This window comes from Sturnira hondurensis, unplaced genomic scaffold (assembly GCF_014824575.4).
Source record: "Sturnira hondurensis isolate 20B ecotype Veracruz unplaced genomic scaffold, ASM1482457v3 Scaffold0010600, whole genome shotgun sequence".
In the NCBI taxonomy this organism is placed as follows: domain Eukaryota; kingdom Metazoa; phylum Chordata; class Mammalia; order Chiroptera; family Phyllostomidae; genus Sturnira; species Sturnira hondurensis.
Genome location: NW_028083231.1, coordinates 244,255 through 259,170, shown reverse-complemented (window position 1 = coordinate 259,170; position 14,916 = coordinate 244,255). Strand labels below are relative to the sequence as shown.

The window sequence follows — 14,916 nt, the reverse complement described above, 5'->3', positions numbered from 1 at the left end:
CCTAGGACACTGATATCTCTCTTAGCTTTTATTATGTTCAGGGGCCCTGAGTCCTCTGTTCCTATGTCCTATGATACTTTGAAGTCTTAGGTGGAAAGACACTCCTTGGGAACACTTCCAATTTGCAGAGGTTGTAGCCTCTTCCTCTCAAGAAGTGCCTTCCCTGCACCACCTCAGTTGAGCCCTCTAGCTGCCCTGGGAGGCCATCCAGGCCTGTGTTGTTACCGTTGCTGGGGGACAAGGAAGTAAAGACCTAGAAAGAAAAAGGGCCTGGAGAAACACCTAGCTAGTGGATGGCAGAATCAGGACCTCAACCCTGGACCTCAGATTCAGCTTGAGGGCCCTTTGCTACAGGCCCTTAGGCCACCTTTTCCATTGCTTGTATAGCAAAAGATAAGAACCGGACAGCCAAGGTGTTCAGTTAAATAAGATACAGCTGCAGAGGGGGTGGGCAGCAGCAGCTAAAGGCCAGGGTAAGCAGGCATGTGTGGGAGAGGATGGTGCCATTCTGGGGCTGGCCCAACCAGAAAGGGCTGCTTGGGCAGCCTCTGAGCCACATGGTCAATACTACCTGCAGGCAAGTCTGTATGCTAAAAGCCAGCAGAATTGACCCCACCGATTGAGCTGCATAAGACCCAGCACCCATAGGGCACTGCCTTTTCAGATCCTGGCAACCCCTCCTCTTTAGCACCTCCTCAGCTGGAAGTGCAGAGCAGAATATCTCCTTTGAAAGCAATGGAAACGGGTGGCAACCAAGTGTTCCATCAGCAACAAGCCTGTTTTACCTTCTCTCCAGAAGGCATGTTGACCTGCACTGTTAATTCTGATGCCTGGTGCAGTCACCCACTCCAGGAGCCTCTGACTGGTGGTTGGATTGGATGTGTATTTCTAATCTCATGGCCACTTCTATTTTCTTTTAGGCTGTCCAGGCTAAGAAGAAGCTGAAGACTTCTGCACAAGTCTAGCCATCCCCAGTTATCCCAAGTTGCTGGCTGCTCTTCCCTTATCACTTGGTTTCTTCATCCTTTGCCCTTCTCAAGTTGAACTTGCTTACATCCAGTGGCATATGCTAATGATGCTATGATAATTACTTGTGTGTGTAGCTTTTTATAGCTCAGAAAATGCTTCACATCCATGATCTCATTTCAAGATCGAGCAAAGAAGATTGAACAAGAATTCCATCTTTGCTTCCTTAAGGCATGTTGGCTGCCTGATGAGTTTAGGTGGCCTGGTATAATAGGCATAGGCAGGGGCATTGGGCTCAGTGTGTACTGACTTGGGACAGAGAGCAAATCACATTTTGATTTGCAAGTCTGAGTGCACCTTTGGTACTTTAGAATACAAGGGGACCCCTGAAGCTTCTGAGGGACCAGGTTGAAGACCGTTGACGATCCCTGATGGGTAAATTGCAGACATTGAATGCTAGGGATTGACATAGGCCAATGTTTAGCTTCTCTATTTGCCATATACGTATTTTAAATTTTCCATATACTTTGAAAGGTAGGTAGTTGCTTTTGATTGAATTATATAGCAGATTTTAATTATCTCCTCTACACCCACCTTTAACTATACAGCAGAGGTTATCTTTCCTGCAGGCATGTGGGCATGTATCCGAAAGTGTACACAATTTGTTTTAAATTGTATGGGATGTGATTGTTAGGAGGCTACTGACCAAAGGAACATCTGTGTCTGAATCTTGATAGCTGATTAATACCTTTGCTCTCAATTCCCAATCCATAAGCTTTACACAGAAATCTTCTAAAGTAGATTATAGAGTGTATACGCTCCAGCAGGATTAAGCAGGAAGGAAAGCAGTTAATGTTTCTTGAAGCCTTATGACATGCCACACATTGTCACAAAGTGATGGTGTTAATGCCCATTCTAATTCTTTGTGGAGGGTAGTCTTGTCCCCAGTTTACCTATGAGGATATTGAGGCTTGGAGAGGTGGTCATTGTATTATGCAGAACCATTGCTGTCTCTCTCCAATAATACTAACCATGACAACAAGCACTGACTTGGTGCTGGGTATGTGCCAAGCACTGTGCAGAAGTTACCTAATCTTACCAGGTAACACAGTTTCCCCTGACAAACTCTAACACCATGGGGAAGGTGTGAAATCACGCTCCTCCTTTGGGTATCCTGGGTCACCCCATGAAGTACCACAAGGGCCAAACTGTCCCCCTTCCCTCTCCTCCTTTTTAAAAATAGTTTTGAACTGAAATGCTCTTAGATGGGAAGAAATACGACTCAGAGACCTTCCCAAAGAGGAGTTTGTCACCCCAGGGAAAGTTTCAGTGGGGCAGCTGATCTGAACACAGGGCCTTCAGTGACCTTCTATTGTCCAGTCAAGACTCTGTCCCTAGCTAGCTAGTAGAAACCTATTGGCTGGTTGGACAGCTGCAGGCCCGTCCATATAGTCAGTGATGCTCTGCTCAGGTTCAATTGTGCTCCTCTGCCTTTGGGACCAGCAACACTGTGTAAGCTCCTCAAGAGGAAGAACAATCTGAGAGTATTTCTAATTAAAAATGAGGGCCTATTCTCTTTATTAGAAAATGTTTCTCCATCTCTCAAGTTTCTGAGCCCTGTGCACCCTGACTGGTGGACTTGTTCTTCCCTCCAAATGATCAGAGTGGAACATTCCATTTATTTGCATAGATGGACATCAGATTTGCTCTGGAGAAAACAAGTGGTACAGTTATCAACATTAATATAAGCTAGTCTTTCAAAAGTCTAGCCTGTAGCATGAGACTTTGCACATGGTAGGCACTGACACATAGATGCTGAGTGAATGAGTGAAAGGAAGGTAAGGTCACTCCTTGGGGTGGGATGTTCCATCCCTGAGTCTTGGTACAGGGTCAGCTGATAGAGTGTAGAGTGCAGGATAAAGAGGTCCAAGATAGTCTGGCTTCCCTACCTTCAAGGTACACTCTGCCATTTAAGGGAGTTTTAGAACCAACATGCAAGAGATTGACAGAAACCTTGCAAAATCAATATTTATTTCAATCAAAAGTAACCTTTTCAATCTAAAAAGGCAGGAATTCTGCAGAGTCAAGGAAGAGGGGTGGTTGCTTTACACTTTTGCTTCTTTTTAATCGCCTAATGTTTTTAATCATACTTGCTTAACCTGTATCAATGCACACAATTGTAATAAATGTTAAGATACTACATTGTCAATATTAAGGTTTCCTTTTTTAAGTGTAATAATTTGGTGTATTTGGTTGTGTGATTTCTCCTATTACCTGAAGCCATTCTCTCTACAAAAGCTACTTTAAAGTGAAAATAATTTAAAAAGCATGAAATTTAAAGAGAAAAAATAGCAAGATCTAGTAACTATTCATGCGCAAAAGAAAGACTTCTAAACTTGTCAGATCATAATGAAAAATGTTTTATTGTTTTGGGTTCACCCTGCCCTTCATTACCATTGCAGACAAATGGCCTTCTACTCCTTCCTGCACACTTGCAGTGACCAGGAGCACAGTCCCTTATAAGCCCATTCTGTCTGTGAACAGGCCCGACTTTAGAAAATACAGTCTTCAATGAAGTTCTGTTTCCCTTTATCACCCACTAGTAATCTATAATCTCTCTCATGTTCCAACCCCTAAAATACAAGAAGGTGCTTATTAGGTTCTCTCTTTGTGAACTCATCTCCCGATTAAACACCCCTGGTCTCATCCATCAACTCTTCTTTGACAGTAATTCTGAATATGCATCTTCAAACACCCTCCTCAGATGTGCCTTCCCACAGACATCTGAACTTATTCCTCCAGATGTGTAGCAATGGGCAAGACAGTTTCATTTTTTTTCATTTAGGCCAGTGCCCCAGGCTGTTAGACTCCTGTTGAATCACTGTTCTGCCTATCAAGTGATCCATGCTTGTGAGTTTTATATCTGAAAATACAATTTGCCTACCATCCAGTTGAGGGACAAAGGAAAGGATGATCAAAAAATCCGTCCAAAGATAAGAAGACAAGACAGAGAATTCCCTCCACTACAGAGCAGAGGGACCCAGTGCTCAATAGCTACTAAACTAGTGTCCCTGTAGCTACTTTCTCACCCCAGCCACAGCCACCATCTGGGCTACATGAGCACAAATGGGAAAGGGTGAAGAGGTTTTCTTACTTCAAAAGATAAGGACTACAGCTACAGATCCTAACCAGGTATTTCCAGGACTTGTTGGTGACAGTATGCCTCCCTAAAAACCTAAAACCTAAAAAAAAAAAAATAGGGTAGTATTAGTTACTACCTAATACCCTATTGTCAGGTCATATTTCATTCTATGATAATCTTTCTCAAATTGACATTCCAGTCAGAGCCTTGGTTTTATAACCAATGTTTCAAATTACATCCTGTTAAGAAGGAGGGCAGGTTCTTATCGAATCTAGGCAAGTAATTGTATCACCATGAAAATAAAAATGCTTGAAAAGAAATGACAAATTCTGAAGGGATTGGGCAGTGAGAAAAAGATGTGTTTAATTTCTGTTATAAAAGTATAGTTTACTAAATCGTTACAATATATGGATAGCTTATAAGAAAAGAGATAGGAGTCCCTTATATCCAGAAAATACAGCATTAAACATCAGTAACATTCCAAACAAAACCCATAATCATCCTTCATGAGTTCATTTAGCCCTATGTAATTAATTCTCAATTCTGCTCAGTCTTGGGTTAGCAGTCTCATGAATCAATCAATTTCTTCACTAGAGTTCTGGAAATTCTGATTCAGTCCAGGGGTAGGATCTCAAAGCTATTTAACCAATGTCATCAGAAACTTGTGCCCTCAGAGTACCTGTCATAGTCCTTCACATGGGGGTGTGAGACAGGCCCTTTTTCTTGAAGAAGGAGCATTTTAGCCTGTAGCTGATTACAAGTGATTTCAGGGAAGCCTCAGTGTAAAATAAAAACTGTCTGTGCATGACAAAAGACTTACAAAAGTCATGCCTTGACATAGAAATTTGGCTGTTTCTTTGGCATAAAACATTTTTTAAAATAACTGAAATTATGACTGATAATGCTATACTCTTGTTTAATGTCAGGCAAAGCAGAACCAGGACATATTGTAGACAGCAAAGGCATTGAAAAATCTCTAGGAATGAAACTTCATACAGTTCCTGAAATATTTATATTGCTAACATTTTGTCCACACAAATTTAACCTAGGGAAGGTTAGGCATCTCTTCTGATTGACTAAGCCTCCCAACTCGATATATCAAATAAACCTAATTATTTCTCCCACCTCTGTCTTTACAAGATCCTTTGTTGTTTTCCAAGGTCCCTCAAAGAAGATTCAGATCAAGATTATATTTGAGTTTAGGAAATCAAAATATCAAAGTTGTCAGGAGGTTTGAATTCTTGCTTAAATAAGATCATGTGTTAATGAGACACACTACATGGCTTTCTATTTAAAGTGACAAAATATTTTAAAAGTAAATATAAAAAGTAATATAATGGTAAAGAATCTTAGTTCTTTCCAAAGTGAGAAGGCTTGGCTCTCAAGTAACTAAGGACATGAAAAAGTCAACATAAAGCAAAGGAAATTATTCTAAGAAGTTGAACCTCTGCTTTCTACGTGGATTACTTTAAAAGCAAAAGAAACCTTTTTACAACCTCCTATGAAGAGCAGACCAGTGACCTAAGAAAAAAATGCATTTTAACAGATAAAATCTAATTCTACTTTTGCATCAGTGTACTATTTGATATTACAACTCATTTTTAAATATCTCACAAATAAACCCATTGACCTTTAGCCAGCTCTGAACACAAGAAATAAAATTTCTATTCTGCGAAGCTTCTACAACTTTCCATACTGATTCAGGTTTTGTACTTTTACTGTAAAAAATGCATAAACCTGTAGAGATTTTTTAATAAGAGTTTATTTGAGCTAAACTGACCACATATGTCTTGAAGCAAGATCTAAAATGCTCCCGAGAATAACAAACAGTTTTGAAGCTTCTTTTATGCATTTGAAATTAAGGTGGAAATACAGGAAGATTACTTGAGTGTAAGGGAAAAAGCAAGGCCAGGATTGAAACACAGGAGAGTTAGCAAGATTATGTGCTTTCTTAAGCATGGTTATGCCTTCAAAGGGCATTACTCCTGTCATCTCAAAGGTGTTAACCTAGATGCACAAAAACAATGAACAGAATTTGCTTAAAAAGTTACAGGGCATGACTACCCACCATGACCTGCACAATTAGGAATTTAGGATCAGATCATCCAGTGAGGTTACTTTCCACCGAACTTTTTTTCATTCACACTCCTACACTTTAATTTTTGTCATTCTGGAACAACCATTTTACTTTTGGACAAGATACTACTCTTTTTCCTTAACAAAAACACATTCTCATATCTTATATACTTAATTTAGTATAAGTGTAAGGTTGTAAGTTACCAAAAGATCTTGAAAACTTTAGAGCTGACATACTACATATAAATCACAATTATTGTTGAAATGAAGTTTTTTCAGAATAAGTTCACTTAAAAATATCACGTATATGCATACATACAAAGGAATAGATAGATAGATAAATAATAAATCCTACGAGGTGTGATGTACAGCATGATGGCTGTAGTTAACAACACTGTACTGCATAAAATTTCTCACCACAAGAACGAAAATTGTAACTATAGGTAGTGATGGTTATTAACTATAAGCTTACTGTGGTGATCATTTTTCAATATATACAAATACGGATTCATCATGTTGTACACCTGAAACTAATATAATGTTATATATTTTCAGGAACACTTCTTAACCTTCACTGTTTTCCAGAATCACAGGGCCAGAACAGCTCTTTCCATGACATTGCCGTCTGAGATACCTTATAATACCTGTAATACCATGTGGTGGTTTCACAGAGCCACAATGACCTTGTGTTCTGAGACCACTCAAGTAAAATATTCCACCTAGGGTCTTCAACTCTCTGACAGCACCAAGTAACTGCCTGTTCTTGGAGTGGGAAGTAGATTGACTTAACAGACTCTTAAAACTGTGTTCTTACTAAGTGAGGCCTATTGAGGTCTGTGCTCCCCATCTCAGACATAACAAACATCTGCAGTTAAAGAGAAATAAGGTGATGCCTGCAAATATCTTGCTCAGTAACATTTCATTTAAAACTTTGTTCAATTTTATATTTTTTGATCCTTTCACCTTTTTTACCCAGGCCCCCAACCCCACCCCCCAATCTGGGAACCATCAGTTTGTTCTCTGTATCTGAATGTTTTTGTTTTGTTTGTACACTTATTTTGTTCTTTAGAGTCCACATGTATGTGAAATTATACTCATCTTTATTGTCTGTATTTGAAAGGGCATTTGTCTTACCCTTTATGACATATTTCAATTAGCATAATATCCTCTGGGTACAAATTGGTAGTTACAAAATAGTCCCAGGGATGTAAAGCACAGCATAGGGAATATAGCCGATTATATTTTAATAACCATGTATGGTGCCAGATAGTTACTAGACTTATTGGGGGATCATTTTGTAAATAGTAGTTCTGTACACATGAAACTAATAAATTAATATAATACCTAATGTCAAGCATAATTGAAAAATTAAAACTAAAAAATAACATTTTGTTTTAAATATTTTTATTAAAACATTGTTAAAAAGCCTGTTCTTTTGTATCCCCAGTAAAGCAATATAAATCTGTTCTGTCACCAAAGGCACACAGTTTCTGGTCCTGAAAAGTAATTGCAGGCTTCAGAGCCTTGGTACTCAAAGCCTAATCAGAGATCTGCAGCATTGGACTCACCCAGCTTGCCAGAAACAGCAGCCTTTTAGTTTGATCCCTTCCTCCTGACTAGGACTTGCATTTTTATCAAGATCTGCTGGAAATTTGTGCACACTTTCCATTGTGATACCTGTGCCCCAGTCGCGCCCATTTCTGAGCACAGGACAGTGTGTTTGGGTCCTGCGGGGCCCAGGGCAAACACTCCAGTCTCCCATCAGTGGAAGAAACCTCCTTCCGCGAAGAGCAGGAAGCAGTTTAGATGTTAGGTGGGTAATATTTGCTCCTGAAATCAATAGAATAATGGGAGAATGGAACTTGATAGTTTTCTGTCTCTTAGTGAACTCTTAAAATTTTCATGCCCTTGTAAAATACAGGGAGCAGCTGTACTTTTGCCATGCTCCCCTAGAACACAGTCTAAGAAAAAATAAACAGGGAACAGGACTTTTCCTTAGAAAGCACTCTCTGGGGCTTTACTTTTGCACTCGGCCCTGTGTTGACTTCTTGTAATATTCAAATAGGAGGAGTCAATGGAGATTGTAATATCTCGGCTCTCTTCCAATGGGAAAGAGTGCAACAAGCGCCGTAAATGGCTCTTAGGCCTTGCGTGCCCCCCATGTGTCTGCTGGTTAGCTTGTTGCTAAACCGAGACTGAATGTACGCTGCCCCCAGCTTGATTTGAATAGTCTGTCCACCCACACACATCAGGGGCGCGGCAAAGAGACCGCCTTCCCAGAGGGGAAGTAGGTGCATACTGCAAGGGCGCAGTCGCCAGGGGGCCGTGTGCACCCAATAACGTTTTCCCGCCAACAACTCCCTACCCAGTCTGCACTTCGGCTGCAGCGGCAGCAGATGTGTGGTGGCTGCCATACTCGAGCGCTCTGGCCTGTGCGGATCTCCAGCAGGTATGAAGTAGAGCCCTGGGCACAGAGAGCAACCCAAACCTCAGAAATTTTCTCCCCCACCCCCTAGTGGCCTTTGCCATGTTCCTTGGCATCTCAGTGGCCAGTGGACCCCTAGAAACCTGTATAGTTTCTCCTGAAGTGGGATACCACTAAATTGAGCCAGGCACCCCACTGGCTCCCTGCCATTTCCACACACAATGACCAGTTTAAGTACTGCAGAGGAATCTAGTCCACACCTAACCCTGCCCAGAACCCTTAGGGAAAATGGCTTTGGCCCTCCTCTGCTAACCTCCACTGACCAGAATAGGGGGTGTTTGAGGTAGGGAGTGTGTAAGGGGTGTGAGTCCTAGGGTGGGGGGCCCAGCGTAATGGCAATGGGAGGCTGGTGGGGTAGGAGTTGGGCTTAGGTGGGGGCAGGGTTTGGTAGGGATGGAACATAAGTGGTGGAGTTAGGACTTGGGTGGGGGCAGGGATTGAACTTCTTTGGGGGTGGAGCTTGGCGTTGGGTTTGTGCTTGTGCTTGCGTGGGGTGGGGTTTGGTGGGGGCAAGGCTTGGGAAGGGGTGAGACTTTGTGGGGGCAGAGTTTGGGAGGGGTAGAATGTATCGGGTGATTCTTCAGGGGGGCGGGGCTAGAGCTTCTGTGGGGCTAGAGCTTGGTGTCAGAGCGCAGGCTTGGTGGGGGCGGGGCTTGGTGCTTGGGCCTTGGGTTAGATGCTGCGCTTCAGTGGGGGGCGTCATGGCAGTGGGTGGATATGAGGGCAAGGGTAGGAGTGTGGAATTGGGTGTATGGTAATAATCTTAAAGTAGGATTCCTTCTGCTGTAGCAATACAACTTGGAGCAGTCTTTTGTATCCCGGCGCCGGGGTACTTAATGCACAGCTCCGCAGATTCAGAATTGGTACAGCCGGAGCAGAAGCACGTGGGTCAGAATCCTAGTAAAATACCTCTGCATTTTATGGAAACAGGTCCAGTGGAGCGGTACCACCTACCCTGGGGCCAGGAACTGCGCAATTGTGGACAGAGCTAGAGAGCTGACTCTTGAGTACTGGTGAAATCGCCGCATCTGCACCGCCAGAGGGCACTACTCAACTTGGTGAGCAGCCATGAGGTGGGCCTATGTTGGGAGGAGCCTCTGTAAACCCTGTCAAAGGGCAGGAGAGGGATGGGCTGCCTGTCGAGGTGTACAGGCTGCAGGGCAGGATAACAATTAGAGGGAGAGTTGTCTGTCCCCTGCAGTGTGGCACTGGTGACTTTTTCCAGTTCCCTTTCTGTTCTTGATTCCAGCTCCTACACAGTTTGAAATCATAAGCTCTTGATTTTTTAAAATATATTTTATTGATTATGCTATTACAGCTGTCTCATTTTTAATCCCCTTTGCCCCTTTGACCTTGCACCCCTCCCAGCATTCCCCCCACCTTAGTTCATGTCCATGGGTTGTACATATAAGTTCTTTGTCCTTTCCATTTTCTGTATTATTCTTAAGCTCCCCCTGTCTATTTTGTACCTACCATTTATGCTTCTTATTCCCTATACCTTTTCCCTCATTCTCCTCCCTCCCCCTCCCCACTGATAACCTTACATGTGATCTCCATTTCTGTGATTCTGTTCCTGTTCTAGTTGTTTGCTTAGGTTTCTTGGGGGGGGGGGGGGTTAGGTTCATTTGTTGATAGTTGTGAGACTGTTGTCATCTTACTGTTCATAGTTTTGATCTTCTATTTCATAGATGACTCCCTTTAACATTTCATATAATAAGGAATTAGTGATGATATACTCCTTTAACTTGACCTTATCTGGGAAGCACTTTATCTGCCCTCCCAGTGTAAATAACGGCTTTGCTGGATAGAGTAATCTTGGATGTAGGTCCTTGCCTTTAATAACTTGGAATACTTCTCTCCAGCCCCTTCTTGCCTGCAAGGTTTCTTTTGAGAAATCAGCTGACAGTCTGATGGGAACTCCTTTGTAGGTAACTGTCTCCTTTCCTCTTGATGTTTTTAAGATTCTCTCCTTATCTTTAATCTTGAGTAATGTAATTATGATGTGTCTTGGTGTGCTCCTCCTTAGGTTCAACGTTTTTTTTTTAGATTTTATTTATTTATCTTTAGAGGGGAAGGGAAGGAGAGGAGAGAAATATCAATGTATGGTTGCCTCTCGTGAGTCCCCTGCTGGGAACTGGCCTGCAACCCAGGCATGTGCCCTGACTGGGAATCAAACCATGATTGTGTGGTTCATAGGCCTGTGCTCAATCCACTGAGCTACACCAGCCAAGGCAACTTCTTTAGGACTGCCTGAGCTTCCTAGACTTGTATGTCTAGTTCCTTCACCAGATTGGGGGAGTTCCCCTCCATTTCTTTTTCAAATAAGTTTTTAATTTCTTGCTATTCTTCTTCTCCTTCTGGTACCACTAAGATTCAGATGTTGGAACATTTAAAGTTGTCCCAGAGGTCCCTAAGCCTCTCCTAATTTTTTGAATTGTTTCTTCATTCTGTTCCAAATTATTGATTTGAGTCCCGGTTTCCTTCCCTTCACTGTTGGTTCCCTGTATATTTTTCTTTATTTCACTTTGTGTAGCCTTCATGTCTTCATTTATATTGTGGCCATCCTCAGTCATTTCTGTGAGCATCCTGATTACCAGTGTTTTGAACTCTGCATCTGAAAGGTTGGCTATCTCCTCGCTGCTTAGTTACTTTTTTTTGGGGGGGGGGTTGAGTTTTTATCTGTCCTTTCATTTGGGCTGTCTTTCTTTGTCTTGGTGCACCTGTTACATTGTAAGGGGTGGAATGTTAGGAATTCACCAGGGCTGGGAAACCCACTTAACTATACTGTAGCACTGTATGTGAGGGAGGGGTCAGAGAGGGAACAATGGTCCTTGCTCGACTCTTACCCCTCTTACAAGCACTTCCTCCACTATCCACAGTTGAATTGTGCCCTTTTGGGTTCTTCCCTGGTGCTGATTCCCAGGTGTGTGAGCTTATGTATGTTCTAGGACCCCATGGGTTTCTCCAATGGACTCTCATGTGAGACTGGCAGTTTCTCCCACTGCTGCAACCCCCACAGGTTTTTACAGCCAGAGGTTTTGAGGCTTTCTTTTCCCACACTGGAACCCTGGGTTGCATGGTCTGTCTCCCTAGTTGTTCCTCCCAGTTTACCCGCATGCAAATGTGGGACCTCCCAGTCTGCCAGCTGCCACATTGCTGTGCATCCTGTCTGCCCCACTGCCCATCTCCACCCCTCCTACCAATCTAGATGATTGTTTCTTCTTTAATTCCTTGGTTGTCAGACTTCCATACAGTTTGATTTTCTGTCAGTTCTGGTTGTTCTTTGTTTTTAAATTGGTTGTTATTTTTGTTTTGGTTGTGCGAGGAAGCAAAGCATATCTATCTACACTTCCATTTTAGCCGGAAGCTCAAGTTCTTGATTTTTGAACACTCAGTCCTTGCTGTCCAGCTCTCATCTCACATCCTCCAACCCCTTTGTTGCTATGACACTTCATTGGTTGGAAGCCAATGACATTACCTGTTGCTCTTGGGGGTCTTAACCTTACCACATCTGTGATAGAAACCCATAGTCCCTGCTGTTTTTGGTATTCATGACAACACTGCAACTCTCCACACCCACCAGTTTAATTGCATTGTGCAAAACTCCAGCCATCTTTCTCATCCATCAGTCATTTTCTGAGAAACAGGGGAACTCTGTGTTGCCCTTCCCCTACCTTTGCCCTGGCAAAGAGGGTACAGATGCCCTGGGCCTGCATAGCCTTGTGCAGGGGACTAGCTTATGCTCCTGGTCTCTACTACTTGGGGGGCTTTTTCAGTGCTCCCAGGCATCAGGCTCTGCTTCCTGATGCTGACCTTTTCACCACAGGCATCAGAAGCACATGCAGCAGAGTCCTCCGACTTTGAGGAGAAACCCACGGCAGGAGGAGGTCAGCAGGGAAGGGATGAGTAGGGGGAGTTTGACCTGGGGAGACTTTTCTACATTCTACACTCTACCAAATGATTAGGGGAGCCCTGGGAGGCAAGAACTGAATCCCCATGAGTGGGGGTGGGGTAGGGGGGCACTTAGTGAGGGTGGGCAATTATGATGCTTTCACCCCTTTTGTATTACAGGCGGTGGAAACCTGGGACTCTTCTGCCTTTGTACTTGGCATTGGCTCAGAATTGACTGAGTCTTGGTCAAACTCTGTGAGCAAATTACTACACTTAGTATTAGATCAGTCCATAGAAAGTAGGAGCAATGGCTGTGACACTGTTAGAGGATTGGTGCAAGGGGATGGACCTGGACCCCAGGAAGGCCCTGCTGATTGTGGGAATCCCTGTGGAGTGTACTGAGGATGAAATTAAAGATACTGTGAGGGCAGGCTTACAGCCCTTTTACCCATACAGGGTGCTTGGCATAATGTTCAGACGGGAAGACAATGCTAAGGCAGTCTTCATTGAATTGGGTGACACCATCAATTATGCTACAGTACCCAGTCAGATACCAGGAAAGGGAGGTTCCTGGGAAGTGGTGGTAAAACCCCGTAACCCAGATGAGGAATTCATCAATAGATTGAGCTACTTCCTGAAGGCTGAGGGCCGGAGGATGGTAGATGTGGCCAAAGCCCTGGGGTATAGCCCTCCCATGGAGACCAAGGAGCCACAGAATATTTCCCCAGTTGAACTAATAGCTTTGCAGCCTCTGAAAGAAAACATGTGGTACCGAAAACTCAAAATGTTTTCAGGAACTGCCTTCCCAAGCCCAGGTGAAGAGCACTTTGAAGTCTGGTTGGAGCATGTCACTGAGACGATGCAAATGTGGCAAGTGTCTGAAGTGGAGAAGAGGAGGCGTTTGCTGGAGAGCCTATGCGGCCCAGCCCTGTCCATCATGCGGGTGCTCCAGGTCAACAATGACTCTATGACTGTGGAGCAATGCCTAGATGCCCTGAAGCAGATCTTTGGGAATAAAGAGGACTATAGAACCTCACAGTTTAAGTTCCTCCAGACCTGTCAGGAGATTGGAGAGAAAATCTCTATGTTTTTGGTGCGGTTAGAGCCCCTACTGCAGAAAGCCGTGCAGCACAGTCCTTTGTCAGTGCGAAGTGCAGATATGATTCGCCTGAAACATGTTCTAGCTCGGGCCAATGTGACCAGCAGCCTCCGGGGCAAGCTCGAGCTCCTGGATCGGCGAGGGTGTCCTCCCACTTTTCTGGAGTTAATGAAGCTCATTCGAGATGAAGAGGAGTGGGAAACCAGCATGGCAGTGACAAAGCAGATGCAAAGGCCTGTACGAAGGGGCCAAAAGGTCTCCAGCAGACAGGTATTAGAAGAAACCAGTGATCCTATCACACCTCAGGTCATTGCACAGGCAGAGGCATTTTGTGAAAGCAGCACTCAGACCACTCAGAAAGGAATTGCCTCGTCACTAAAGCGCAAACAACTATCCTGCGACTCTGATGTCGAGGAAGGTCTCAACCACGCCACATGCCCAAAGGTTGAAAACATAACACCACCAAAGCAGAGCCCTCAGCTTGAAGCAGAAGAGTCGGAAAACGAGGCAGGGGCTGGGGCCATGAGCCATCCCAAGCCCTAGGAAGCATAGGCTCAAAAGATCTAGGCACCCTTTCTCCTAACAGGCATCAGAAAGATTTTAACAAGGGGAAGGGACAGTCAAAAGAAATAAAGGACTTGAGTGAGGCAGAGGGGCAGGGCAGTGAGGCCCAGGCCAGGCCCCCTCATCCTCCACCAACTGAAGAAGACTGCACCCATGAAGTCAGATTCACCTCAGGGAGAGCCAAGTACAGGGGCCTGAAGAGGTACCAGCAACACAAGCAGGGGGCCGCCACACCCAGCACATGGGGTGCTCCAGCCATGAGCAGAGACTCTGCGATTGCAGAGGCTGAAGGAGTTGCAGCTGGGGCCTCTGGCATCGGCCCCATTATCTTGCCACCCCCAAACACCCATCCTGTGGACTCAGAGCCAAGAATGCCAACAAGCCCCCAGGCTACACCGTGCCCAGAGGAGCCTTCCCCAGGGCCACCCCCGCTGAAAGAAGTCAGCACCAGTGAGGAAGAGCTGTGTGGCAGAGAGGCGGTGCGCCCTTTGAAGAGAGGCCGCAGGGTCCAGCCCGTCTTCAGAATTATCTACACTGCTCTGGGGGAACCCCAGGAAGGCAGCACCCTTGAGCCCCTGCGCAAGTGAGGCCAGGAGAGCTTAGTGCCAGCCTGCAGGCACTTTCCTCTGCAGCCTGGAAGGTGCTGTGGAGCAGGAGAGCAAAGAATGAGTGGAGAAGAGCCCCGGGTGAGAG

At 44.3% G+C, this 14,916-nt stretch overlaps 2 protein-coding genes across 12 annotated transcripts in view; both read left to right on the top strand.

Moving 5' to 3' along the window:
• ZNF185 (zinc finger protein 185 with LIM domain) overlaps nucleotides 1-3,177 on the top strand; it is a 53,757-nt gene extending 50,580 nt beyond the window's left edge. For all 11 annotated transcript variants that reach the window (XM_037059252.1, XM_037059249.1, XM_037059247.1 and 8 more), the window contains one exon: nucleotides 921-3,177. The gene's annotated coding sequence lies outside the window, so the exon portion shown is untranslated. The remainder of the gene's footprint in view (nucleotides 1-920) is intronic.
• A 9,690-nt stretch (nucleotides 3,178-12,867) lies between these two features.
• Nucleotides 12,868-14,202, top strand: LOC118996023 (paraneoplastic antigen-like protein 5). Its single transcript, XM_037059232.1, has one exon. It carries the CDS (start codon nucleotides 12,868-12,870, stop codon nucleotides 14,200-14,202), a length of 1,335 nt encoding a protein of 444 aa, XP_036915127.1.
• The last annotated feature ends 714 nt before the right edge of the window (nucleotides 14,203-14,916 follow it).

Bases quoted from the DNA above. Each gene is read 5' to 3' on its own strand.
- LOC118996023 (XM_037059232.1), top strand. From the start codon at position 12,868: ATGGCTGTGACACTGTTAGAGGATTGGTGCAAGGGGATGGACCTGGAC.